The sequence below is a fragment of the Corapipo altera genome, unplaced genomic scaffold (genome assembly GCF_003945725.1).
Source record: "Corapipo altera isolate COAL_440 unplaced genomic scaffold, ASM394572v1 61411, whole genome shotgun sequence".
NCBI lineage: Eukaryota > Metazoa > Chordata > Aves > Passeriformes > Pipridae > Corapipo > Corapipo altera.
Genome location: NW_020884875.1, coordinates 30,020,367 through 30,033,092, shown reverse-complemented (window position 1 = coordinate 30,033,092; position 12,726 = coordinate 30,020,367). Strand labels below are relative to the sequence as shown.

The 12,726-nt window shown below is 36.6% G+C and overlaps 1 protein-coding gene across 3 annotated transcripts in view; it reads left to right on the top strand.

Moving 5' to 3' along the window:
• Positions 1 to 12,726, top strand: part of EDIL3 (EGF like repeats and discoidin domains 3) — a 223,540-nt gene that overhangs the window by 101,104 nt on the left and 109,710 nt on the right. For all 3 annotated transcript variants that reach the window (XM_027635017.1, XM_027635018.1, XM_027635016.1), the window contains one exon: positions 10,534 to 10,662. In XM_027635017.1, the coding sequence (XP_027490818.1) occupies positions 10,534 to 10,662 (129 nt within the window). The remainder of the gene's footprint in view (positions 1 to 10,533; positions 10,663 to 12,726) is intronic.

Below are 12,726 nucleotides of genomic sequence, written 5' to 3'. Positions count from 1 at the left end.
AAATAACTTGGAATTCATAAGTTTTATTGGAATGACTATCTGCAATGAATGAGCCATAGCCCAGGAACAAAAAGGTCTGGATAGAGATTTATATGTTCAACTTGCCTGCAGCACCATATTTCAACATTTACTTGCAAAGCATGAATTAACACTCCACAGTAATATTACAAGTGAATGTTACAGTTATTCATGAATTTCATTAGTTTCAACTTTTCAACAGTATTTTATCATGTTAAAATTACAGAACAGTTTATTTATTAATATACTCCAAGGGAAAGAGTGACAACACTTCAATATCAGATTCTTAATTTTTCTATGTTGACCTGGAATTTCTCAATTTTCATTTTTTAATCTTGCCCCCTAAGTAAGAAAAAAATCTTTCTACTTTTTTTTTCCCTGCAAAACAGTGGGTACTGGGCATTTTTTTTGAAAAAATGCAAATCAATGATCCTGTCAGGTGTACATTCTGCTTTAACCTCCCATGAGCAGGGGTAGGGGCAGAAGGTGTAAAGCAATGTATTTATCATCAAGTCTTGTTCCCAGCTAAAATTTTGATAGTGGAATACAGATAATATGTCAGGAAATTCCAAATAAAGAACTTGCCTCAAAGTGTTTAATTCATGTAGCTAGGTTTGTTTTCATAGCATCTCCTGCTGGTCTTATTCCTCATCATTCAAAACCCAGCTGCAGATCCATATTTTTCAAGCAGACATCCTTCTCTGTGCCTGACTCCATTCCATAACCAGATGACCAATGTTATGGGTCCCCTTTCAGGAACCATGTCCAGCTACCAACTGGACTAGATTAGAGAGACAATATTAGCATGCACTCAGATCATCTATCCTGCGGTAAGGGGAAGTTACTCATGCCTAGTTCATGTCCTCATCTTCTAGAGTCACTCAGGTGAATAATGCCATGCCATTCCCTAAAGGAATAGATTAGTGGCCTTGGGAATGCTGCAGCTTATGCCCCAGCTCTGGCACAAGGCTCTGTTGAAGGCAGAATTTACCTGTGCAGAGAACTGTACTTGGACTTGTTATTACAAACTATTACCTTGTGTGCAAATAACACAAATTGTCATTTTAAATTGAAGCATTTTATATCAGAAACTACCAATCTCCACTATTGCTGAACAGAAATTATTACCAGTACCCACTAAAACAGGTCAGTATTTTCACCCAGGTACAACTAACTCAATGAGGACCGTATTAATCAGGAACAATTAACTTATATTTGTGCTGTGGATGTTGCTGGTGCTAAGGAAACAGGTATCAAGTGATCCTACTGTATATCTTCCAGTCTGAAGGCTCATGAATGCAAACATGGGTTGTGATTTTAAATTGGGATTCTTATTCAGTGTGTGGCTTTCTGAGTTGACAAGAGACAGATATGAAGCAGGAATGGGAGATGAGAAGGAACAATGATCTACCTCAGACAGGAGTAGGAGTTAGAGAATAGTGACAGAATCTGGAATTCACAGGGATTTATGGTTAGATTTTTACATTAAATTGGAAGGGTTTGATGACAGATTGGGAAAAAGATGGAACAGGAAAGAATATATTTCCTCTGTCCTACATCCTCAGGGAAATAAATGACTGGAATGTAAGTCTTGTCTATTTCCTTTGGTTTCTGCTGTGGACAACTTTATGCCCATTTGGGCTATATATATTTCACATTTAGTGATTCTCTTTCATCACTTTTTAATAATATTTCATATCCTAAGGATAATCACCCTCTGAGATTCTTTTCTGCTGTTTCTGTGTCATTAATGCAACATAAGTAATTAAGACCTGACTCATACAAATATGAATAGCCTAAGTTTAGGCTGTTGCATTTTTTAGTTCCTACTGGAGTGCTCATCAAGAGGACTAACTGGATTTTAATCTATTTGCTGTTATAATTAAGGTTCACATAGGCTTTGTAGGTTTTTTCTGTTTTCCAGTAATTAGCAGAACATGATGAAAAAGGATGGGAAGTCCTGATCATTGGCAAAGTGCAGTGAAACAATGGAAACTGATGCCTTCATATACAATGACAAGAATTATGAAGATAAAAATAGCACTGTTGCACAGAAATCCAATTAGCATTGAGATTCTGCGTTAGGCACCAAACTGTGTATAGTTTCCTTATTGCTGGGTCTGTTTTACTTAAACAAAATACCAGTGCAATAAACAGAGATATGAATTTGTTTCAATCACATAGAAAATGGATTTTGAGAGTTTATTTTAATGTAGAATCTGTAGACGTTAGTGTTGTCAGGGCTGCTCTTTTGAACTGAATCTCTCAAACATCCCAGCTGAAAACTGTAACATTTCTCTCAATGTTCCAACATTAAAAATTCAAGTATTTGAAATTTTTCAGCCAAGTTTTTTACAAAATGAAAGATTCTCTGTATTTGGACAGTTGATCTTTCAGAAACAACTGAAAAATGAGTGTGCAAAATATTTCTGACTTAAGTTGGAAAATTAAGCTGGCTTTAACAATGGTACAAAGTGAAAAACAAAAAATGGAGTGTAACAACTAATCTGCCACACTTAGGTCAGCAAGAGCAAAAGTCATGACAGAAATAGGATCATCTAGGAAAAAAATAATGATGCTGCTGCCTGAGTGTAAGGCTAGAGCAGGAAAAGAAAAAGGCCCTGAACCTGTATTTTCTGTAAACAGAGTAAGTATTCTCTGGGGAGGTAAAATCCTCCTGTGGAAGGTGATGCAGAGATGCACAATAAGTCACACAATAACTTGCTAAGCAGATTTGTGAGAGAGCTGGTGGGGTAAGAATACTGTGGGCATTGTTCAGAAACACATATTTAGGTGACAAAGGGTATAAAGAGGTGAAAAACAGGTTTGAAGATGGGGAAGGAAAGTTCTCAGGCTTAGATACTGAGGAGTATGGGAGAAATAATGAGAGACTACTTGGGGAAAATGTCTTGTAGTGCATTGAACTCTTTCCCCAGCTTTTAGAGAATTGTCATGTCTCATCCTCTGTGGTATCACTACACCGCCTGCTACACTGACCATGCCTCAAATTTGGGTATAATCTGCCTTTCTCAATCAATGACAGAGTAAGGTGAGAAGCTTAAGACTATTGAGGAAGGCACTGTGTAGCCATCAAGTTTAAACTGCATCTTTTCAGAAAATATTCTAGTTATTCAGTTAAAAAAAAGGTTGGGAGATGGCTGGACAATCATCCTAAATTTCTTCCCTGTAACAGAATTCTACAGAGTAGAATTAGAAGGGAATGTGCAGAAGTGACCTAAAGCATTTTGCACTCAAGGGGTGAACCTTAGCTTTTGCTGCATCCAGATGAAGACACCTTGATCATTATAATCAGCACGCTCCATTTCCTGTATTAAAAACAAGATAAATATTTAATCACAGTGCAATTAAGTCTGGATTGGTGCCATTAGTTTATAATAGGTAGACAGAATCTAATACGATACTAATCCACTTATGAACCAGGCCGAATAGATTTATTTATTTATTTATTTTTGTTTCCAAAGCTGGTATCTTGAGAATGTTAATGAGATGACAGTTTTTGTAGCTCCTAATTGTTTTACTGCTTACATGCATTAACTGAAATAACATATCGCTATCAGTTAATGTTATCAATATTCCACATAAACTATGAATGGTGTTCTGCAGTGCCTACTCTTTTCAAGTTAAAATAACCAAACAAAAAGCAAGGTCTAATACATATTTATTGACACAAAGTACATTCATATTCTAATGGTAAAATAGAATCAATGGAAGCAAATTCAAAAAGGAAATCATGCAAAATACATTGATGCATAGGAGCTACTGTGGCTTGATTTATTCCTTTATCTCTTTGTTTCACAAATATTCAAGTTTACTGGACAAGCAAGAATATTATACTTTCAGAAGATTTGAAGGACAGGATAGTTCAAAATACATCAAGTTCAACTTCCATGGGCTTTAGTTAAACCAAGAGACTCCTTTATTTTCTTAGACCCATGTCATGATGCACCAGTATAACTGGAGCTGGGCCCTAAATTTTTGGATGTTTATTTAAGTAAGAAAGAACAAATAGTGCACTACAGCATATTCAATCATCACTGCAGATGCATCATCCTTAAGCGGCAGAATAAGCATATTTTCTGGAAGACATTTTCCTGATTGCAGTGCCTTCTGGTAGAAGGTCAATAGCACATCTGCTGGGAACAGGTTCTTCCAATGCATTCAAAGCTGTGCCCTACAAAGCACGCAGCTGAAACGTGGTGAATAAATATGCTGTGCTTTGGACAAGAAGAGTGGTCTTGGACAATGGTAGTTTTCTTCTATATGCAGGTGAAATCTACAAAATACCTGAGCAGAAGCTTAGTCTTAATCACAAAGGTGGTGCAGAGGCTCAAGGTGCAGGTACAGGTGGGACCTGACTCCTGCACTGCATCGCTGGAATGGATCTGTGTCGTTGTGTGCTTGAATGTATAGGCAAGATGAGATATAAGTGTGTGTCTTGGTATGATTTATTGATCCCCAGAGCTCAGCAGATGCAGGATCATTTCTGTCAAATTGTTAAAATAGTCTCTGAAGCATCACTACTGCCATGCAGGAACACAGCTGGGGACATTCAGAACCAGCCCCTGTGTCAGGTAAAGCCTTCACTACAAAGCTGAATTATTAGACAAAGTAGTAAATGTGGACAAGATCAGAGACCCTCAAAAGCTTTTGTTATACTCCTGCCCTTTATGTGCAATAAAGGAGTTTTCTGTTAAAACCTGTGGGAACATTCCTGCTGAATTTGAATGTGTCTCTGTGGAAGACAGTCTCTTTTGAATAGGATTATGTTGTATTTTGGATTTGTGTCTGCTGAAGTGTGAATTCTATAATCTCACATTTGAAAGGGCAGACCTTTCAAAAACTCATTTTGAGTTTTTAAAAGGGTGATGAGGAAAGAAAAAGGTCAATATACTTCAGAAAAAAGGTGGCCTATCATCTGTGCATATATAGGTGGTATGATTTTTAACAGTGTGAAAAAAACATACATGTTGGAAAATTATGTCAAATATAAAGACTCAGAGCTTAGGCTCATCTCAGGTATTTATAAGATATCTAGTGCAGATTTTCACTCATTCCCATTGCAGGATCCTTCATCTTTGTTGTCAGGGTGCAGGAACTGATAAGCAGAAGGGTTAGAGTGTTGGATTACCTGGACACTGAGCTTAATTCAGTGAGATAATCCTTAACTTCTTCCTCATGGGAAGCCTGGGCCATTCTAGCTCCAGCAGCAGGGAGGCTAATTCTAGCTGCTTTTGCACATATTAATTTCAAAACACAGGAGCTCTTGCTGAGTGATCTCTGTCACAGCCTATTTTGAAGAATTTGCTTTGGCAGAGGGAGCATCTAAAGAGACATGTATGATCAGAACATAGAGGAAAACTTCAAACTACTGATGCTATAACAGTGTGAGAGCTCTCCGATGAAGATTCAAACTTATTAGTGGGAGGAAAACACCCTCTTTGACATTTGTGTAAAGCCAAGAAGGACTTCAGAAAAGCTAGTGCTACAAAGGCAAGCAGTTACAGAGTGGTTTTGTTTAAAATGAAAACTAACATAATTTGATACCTTTAATTAGTTTGATGATAACTCCCAATATTTGTTTTGATGGCATTTGTAGCTTATTATATCATGAGAGCAACATTATCTATTAGTCCTACTTCAGTAGTATTCCACAAAATAAATGAAGCAATTAGCTCTGTTGTTAACAGTATCTTCATCTTGATGTATATCAAGGTCAATATCAAATTTAGTATTTTTCATAAAAGTTGCATTATTTCTATATGAAGAGAAAATGGATAGATAAATACTATCAAAAGTGTTAACATTTCTATTTCACTGTCTTTAATTTTACTTTTAAAAAATCTAGTGATTTTGCATGTTTTACTCCATTGGAGTACATATTTCTTTTTTTTCTCTCTTTATATTTTTCATATTCATCACTTAATCTTGACTTAGTAAGAAATGATAGGGTTTTATGTTTGATCACCTTCCTGTTTTAGCTCACTTTCAGGTATGGGGAATAACACTGGGAGGAAGATGTGATTGATGTAGATTTCTTGTTTAATAACATCCTCTGAAACTGCCTGGTGTTTTTGAATGTCTTCAAAGCATCAGTAGATTTTATATTTAGAAAAAAAAAAAAAGAAAAGCTTATACTATTTGTTAGAAGCATGAGAAATGGGTTATTTTACAGATGACTATCATTGAACTGGTTTCTTTGCTTCCCTGGCTTTTTTTCCTAAAAGCAAACTAATGGTTTCTCTCAAATATGTAATTTGCACTTCAGTATTGTATGGTAGAAGATTTTCTTATGAAATTTCAGTTGAACGTACTCATCAGAGAAGAAAATAGATAACATGATTCTGTCTTAAGCCACTTTGCAACTCTATTGAGGATGTATTTTTTTGATTCATACGTCTATAAAATCTCAGAGGTTTTTGGTGAGAACATCTAAAATTTAAAACCTGCTATGCTGTGAGTTAACTTTCAATATTTTTTTCAAAAATAGCATGAGATTTCAACTGAATAAGAGAATGATGTATTTTGGACTCCACTTATTATGTTGGCTAATACCTCTGGAAATGAACAAAGTACTGAAAAGAACAGCAAAAGTGAATAGATCTATTACTTTGAGTGCACAATTAATCTTGCTGACATTATTTTATATAAACACAGATAAAAATGCCTGGAGACCATACCATTGAATTCTTCTGCTCATTAATATTGATCAAATGCTGTTCTCTTTGTATTGGAAGCCACTTAAAGATTACCTGTAAAAGTATTACAATGCTATTGATTTTAAAAACCCAGTCCCTGAAGTCCACTGTTGTTCAAAATTAGTTGACAGGTTTGGTTTCTTCTTTTGTTGGTTTATTTGGAGGGGTTTTTTGTGTTCTTGTGTTTTTTGTGTGGTTTAGTTTTTTTCTTTTTGGTTGTTGTTTTTGCTAAAAAAAAAAAAGAATGGGTTTGAACTTGCTGCTATAGACCTGAGTAAGAGAAAACATTAATCAGAAGGTGAGGCAATTAATTATACTGCGCTCAATACCATGTTGTTTAAAAGCCTACATATCCCTATGGAAGCTAACTGGAACCCCTCATATCTGGAAGCTGTACCTAGACCTTACATACCATTTTGGGGTCTTAAATGGAATGATGGCAGGATTAGGGCCCAAATCCTTCAGGACACTCAAAACTGCAGAACTTGTATCAAGGATCCTGTACACTCAGTTAAAAAAAAAAATAATAAAAAAAATCATATGTTTGGGTTAAATATTCTGAAGATGTGTGAACTGAGAGGCTAGTTCTCTGGAGAATTAGGAGAAACAAGGTAGGATGATACAAGCTTTTTAATTTTCAATCAGTCATTGCTTTAGAACACAGATCAGTCTAACCCATGTCCTTATTAATAAATGAATGTTAACTAGTGAAAATTAGGTGATTGTTTTTTGTTAATTTCAGTACATTTAATGAGAATGTTTTGTTGCTCTAAAAATAATTTTTGAACTACCAGTTTCTATTAACAACAACAATAAAAGCAAACAAAAATACCTAAAGCAAAATACTTAACATTGGCATTGAAAATAATGTTATTATTTATCTATAACCAAATAACAACCATAATTAGGGGAAAAAAAGTCCATATTGTTGGTGTGGGGTTTTTTTCCAGAAAGAAGGCATCATAGAAGACAAACATCGGTTAAAAATACTGCCATGCACCAGTATACTTATTACTGTGCACCTCAAATGACCTTTTAAGCCTTTGTATTTTGGACTGATCTGAGAAAATGCAAAATATAAAGAAAATCAATGGAAGTTCGCTGAACACGTGCTTAACAAGCTATATGGACAAAGCAGCAAGCCAAATGAAAAAGTAATCATTAAAAGATTTGTTGTTCTTGGAAGATTAGAGGTCTGCTTGCATAGAAACTATTAATATATGAGGCTACCTGCACCTACTCCCCAAATTGCAGCACTGTGATAGGGGCTCGAAAAAAACCCCACATTTATATTCATTGGGAGACCAAAAGTACAAATTATGAAATATGATTTTTCCCAAAATATTCTGATGGAGAAAGAGCATGAACAGAACCAGTGATAATTGAAACACATAAGCCTTCCTTGCCCTGATGATGTATGTTGTCTAGAATTAAGAATGTAATGTACCATTACTTTTAATGTGTAATGCAGAATGTGGATGGAGAAAGGCAAAACAGGCAGCAGCCAGGGTCCTTGTTTTCATCTTCATGATTTTTGCCCTTTTTAAGTACCAAATGCATTTGGAATAAGCTACTGTATATTTGTGTCCCTTGTTTTTTGAGTTCAGTGAGACATATCCTGTGTTTAATGATGTAAACAAAGCATAAATTCTTCAGGGATGTGTCTTGGCTGATGACATAACTTGTAATAGAAATGTGCACCTGGATGTCAGCAACAACATTGGCAATTATAACTTGGGAATATGCTGTCATTCAGTTAATTTTTATCTTCTGCAAATTAATATTTTCTTGGAGAGTGTGGTTTTCACTAATGAAACATTTGATGAGTGCTGCTGCTATGAACATCTCTCAGCCCACAATTTGTAATTGAAAACATGAACTAATCAGCAGACCCTCAGAAACACTAAACTTACAGCTCTTTTAAGTTTAAATCACTCAATTCAATCATTCATTGGTTCAATATGATGAAGTGTTGGGTCACAATAACCCCATGGAACACTCCAGGTGGGGAAAGAGGGGCTGGAAAGCTGGAAAAGGCCCTGGGGGTGCTAGGGACAGCGGCTGGACATGAGCCCAGGTGTGCCCAGGTGTGCAAGAGGCCAGTGGTCCCTGTGCTTTCCCAGCCATGGTGTGTCACAGGCCCAGGGCAGTGCCCGTCCCTGTGCTGGGCAGTGCTGGGGCCACACCTCGAGTGATGGGGACAGTTCTGGGCCCCTCAGACAAGAAACACATTGAGGGGCTGGAGCATGTGCAGGGAAGGGAACAGAGCTGGGGAAGGGTCTGGAGCACCAGGAGTGGCTGAGGGAGCTGGGGGTGGGGCTCAGCCTGGAGAAAAGGAGGTTCAGGGGGGACCTTCTCATTCTCTGCAACTCCCTGACAGGAGGGTGGAGCCAGGGAGGGGTTGAGCTCTGCTCCCATGGAACAAGGGACAGGACAAGGGGAAATGGCCTCAAGCTTTACCAGACGAGGGTCAAGTTGGACATTAGGAGGAATTTCTTGCTGGAAAGGGCTGTCAGGCATTGGAAAGGGCTACCCAGAGAGATGGTGGAGTCATCATCCCTGGAGGTGTCAAAGGAATGACTGGACATTGCACTCAGTGTTCTGGGCTGGGTGACAAGGTGGGGAGCAGGCGCAGGGTGGACTTGATGGGCTGGGAGGGCTTTTCCAATCTCAGTGATTTCATGATTCTGTGATTCTGTAATTCCCAGTGCTGATTTTCAGTAAATTATGTCATAGAATTCTTTTCTGTTTTGTTGGGGTTTTGGTTTTGTTTTGTTGTGTTTTTTTTTTAATAAGGATGCAGTTGAATGATTATGAGATTGCATTTCAATAGGCAATGAGTACCATCTTTCTGTGTGTGTTGCAAAGGTTGCAAATAACATACTTTATATTGAATTCACACACAGACTTGAACATGAGGCTTTCTAATCAATGATTGCCAGTTTTTTAAAATGAGATTGGGAAAAAAAAATATCACCAAAATGCCAAGTGTTTTCTCCTGGTAAGAGTCATATTGCAGGTGGTATTAATAAGATAATAAAATGTAAAAAGCTTGTATCATGTGCTGTTAAATGAGTAAACTTTAGACCTTAGGCCAAAAATTCTGTTATTTAAAGGTATTTAAAGTTATAGTAATTGTAAACCTAACAGATCAGATCTCACTGCTGAAATTTTATGTATCCTAGCATGTGATTTGTTGGGGAAAAAGAATATTTAGTCAGTAGAGCTTTTTGAAATCATTTTGATGTGGATGTGCTACGAAAGCACTCAGTGGAAAAGGAATAGCTGGTTTAGTAGCTGCAAAGTGCTGGCCTAGATCATCACATATTCAGAAAGTCACCCAAAACCATAGCAAAAATCTCTTCAGACTACTAACTTGACATGTAGCAATCATTCGGGGATATTGTACATATCACTCTGTACATTATAAGCATGTTTGATTAATACCTGTTTCCTCAGTGATGTAAAAGTTAGAATGCCCTTTATCTTTAATAGGAGAGCAAGATTTAACTTCTCTATCTCCTGTCTTCTCTTACATTAAAAAATAATGCTGTGATTAATGAGTAATGATATGCTTCATATTTTTTCTTGTTCATAAAAATCTATACTGACAAGTTATCTGAAGTAAGTGAAGGATGTGTTTTAACTGGGTTAGTGGAATGATGATGATGATGATGGAATATAAAGCTATCCATAAGGCATTTTATTTCTTTAATGAATGCTTATAAATGACTGAAATTATTATGCTTGTTGCTATGTGTGTATACATTCTTTTCTTCTTTTTTCCCCCCTCTCTCAGGACCCTGCATTCCTAATCCATGTCATAATGGTGGGATATGTGAAATTAGTGAAGCATACCGAGGCGACACATTCATAGGATATGTTTGTAAATGTCCAGAGGGATTTAACGGGATTCACTGCCAGCACAGTAAGTTCCACATGGTAAATTTTATTGTATTTATGGATAGGAACTTTTTTATAGTCTGTTAAGGATTAATGTGGAAATCTGATTTTCTTAAGTATATCAGACTTTACCCTTTATATTGTGAGTCAGCTAAAACCACTAAATACTACTACTACCTTCAGAAAATGACCTACCTACCTGCTGAACACAACAGTGTATAATTTGCTACACATACTTTAGAGCACAGCAACAACAAAGTAAATACATTTTACATGGATTTAATGGAAAAGCATATTTGAAATAGTAGAGATCTCTTATCTCAGTATTGTTTGTGGGTTTGCTTTGATTAATGCTAGACAAAAAGAGGAAAGAAATACTGAAAAGAAATTTCTGAATAAATAGATCTTCTAGATCTTTCTTTACCTATGTCTTTAAAATTTATTAAGAAATGTTTTAACTCACAAGACTTAAATTCAAAGATAGAAGCACTAGGCTTAAATTGAATGTACATTTAATCCTGTCTACAACAGAGTTCCGGGATCTCTTTCTAATCCTTACCACTTATTTGAAGGGTATTTCTTGTTTTTAGGTGAGACTCCTAGACTTACAGTGTGTAGCTACAGAACTGACAAGCAACCATACAGGAAAAGAAATCTTGAATGTGCTGGATTTGGCTGGAGCAGACTTAAGTTCCTTCACAGTAGCTGGTGTGGGGTTGGGTTTTGAATTTGTGCTGGAAACAGCATTGCTAATCAGGGATGTTTTAGTTACTACTGGGTAGTGCTTCCACAGAGTCTGCTTCTCACACCACCCCACCAGTGATCAAAACCAGTTAGTAAGGGAGTTCATCTGCAAGTGACTGATCAGGTCACATGCTAACCTATAAACATAACCTGTATTATCTGTCAGCTGAATAGAACCTGGGCGGTTTTCCATATGCAAAACTCATTTAGAACAAGTGCTTGCCTAAGGAGAGACTCATGAGCCAAAGTTTTGGGGGTTTATTTTGTGCATGAGTTGGTTCTTTAACCAAGAGCAGCGTAGTTCTTAAAATCTCAAATTATTGCTGCATTTGGAAGCCAACCATTACTCAGAAGATAAAAACTCAAGTAAAACTCAAGAATCTAGTTCCATTTGCATGTGAAAGATTAATTCACTCATTCAGATCAGGCTGAGTAAGTACTGAATCCAGCCTGAATTAATTGCTCCATTTAGATACTTGTCTATAATTTGGAGTGTCAGTGCAGTCCAGCTCAACTAACTACTAATACAGTCCAGCTCAACTAACTACTTAATGCTCATTATGTCCCTTAAATACCCAATGGAAAGTGTCTCCAAAGACATTCAATTTCATTAACTTTGGTCACTCTCTCAGTTAATTACGTAGGTAATGTAGGCAGTTCCACTGAGTTAATCTGGCGAAAATATTTTGGAGTGATTTTATCACAGTTATTTCCTGGGTCACCAGTATCCTTTCAAAAATATTGAGATATGTAACAGTTAGCAAATGATCCTGGTAATCAGCAAAGTGTATTTATATCAACTTCAGAACAAAGTAAAGCTCTCACACAACTGATCCAAGTTCACTGAGGGGAGACCAGAACCCATGGAGGCAGCTAAAGAAATTTGAGAGAAGACAAGTTTAATGTGAGCAATTACTCTTTGAGGGACAATGAAAATCAACCCTTTTCAGAAAATCTGATTTAAGGTCTGGTAATAAATCAGATGCACTATGTAGATATTCAGAGGCTCTCTAAGGATGTGAGCTGTGAGAAGCAGCCAAGGAGGTCTCAAAATCAGGGAGAAGTATGGAATTTTCAGTGGTGGACTTAATATGACTCTTTTATGTTATATCACTTTAGCTCAATTCACAGAGTTCCTTTGATACAAATTCCTCAGCTTCATAAAGTTTTGTAATTCAATTCTGAACTCACTGTAAATCATGTAAGAAGTCTGTCGAATTTATCATAAAAAGATAAATTAAAATTACTTCATTGCACGGCATGTTTCTTCTTCTACACATCAAGAATTCCAAAAATCACATTATCATTCTCTTGAACAAGGCTTTTTATCTTGGATTTCTTCATA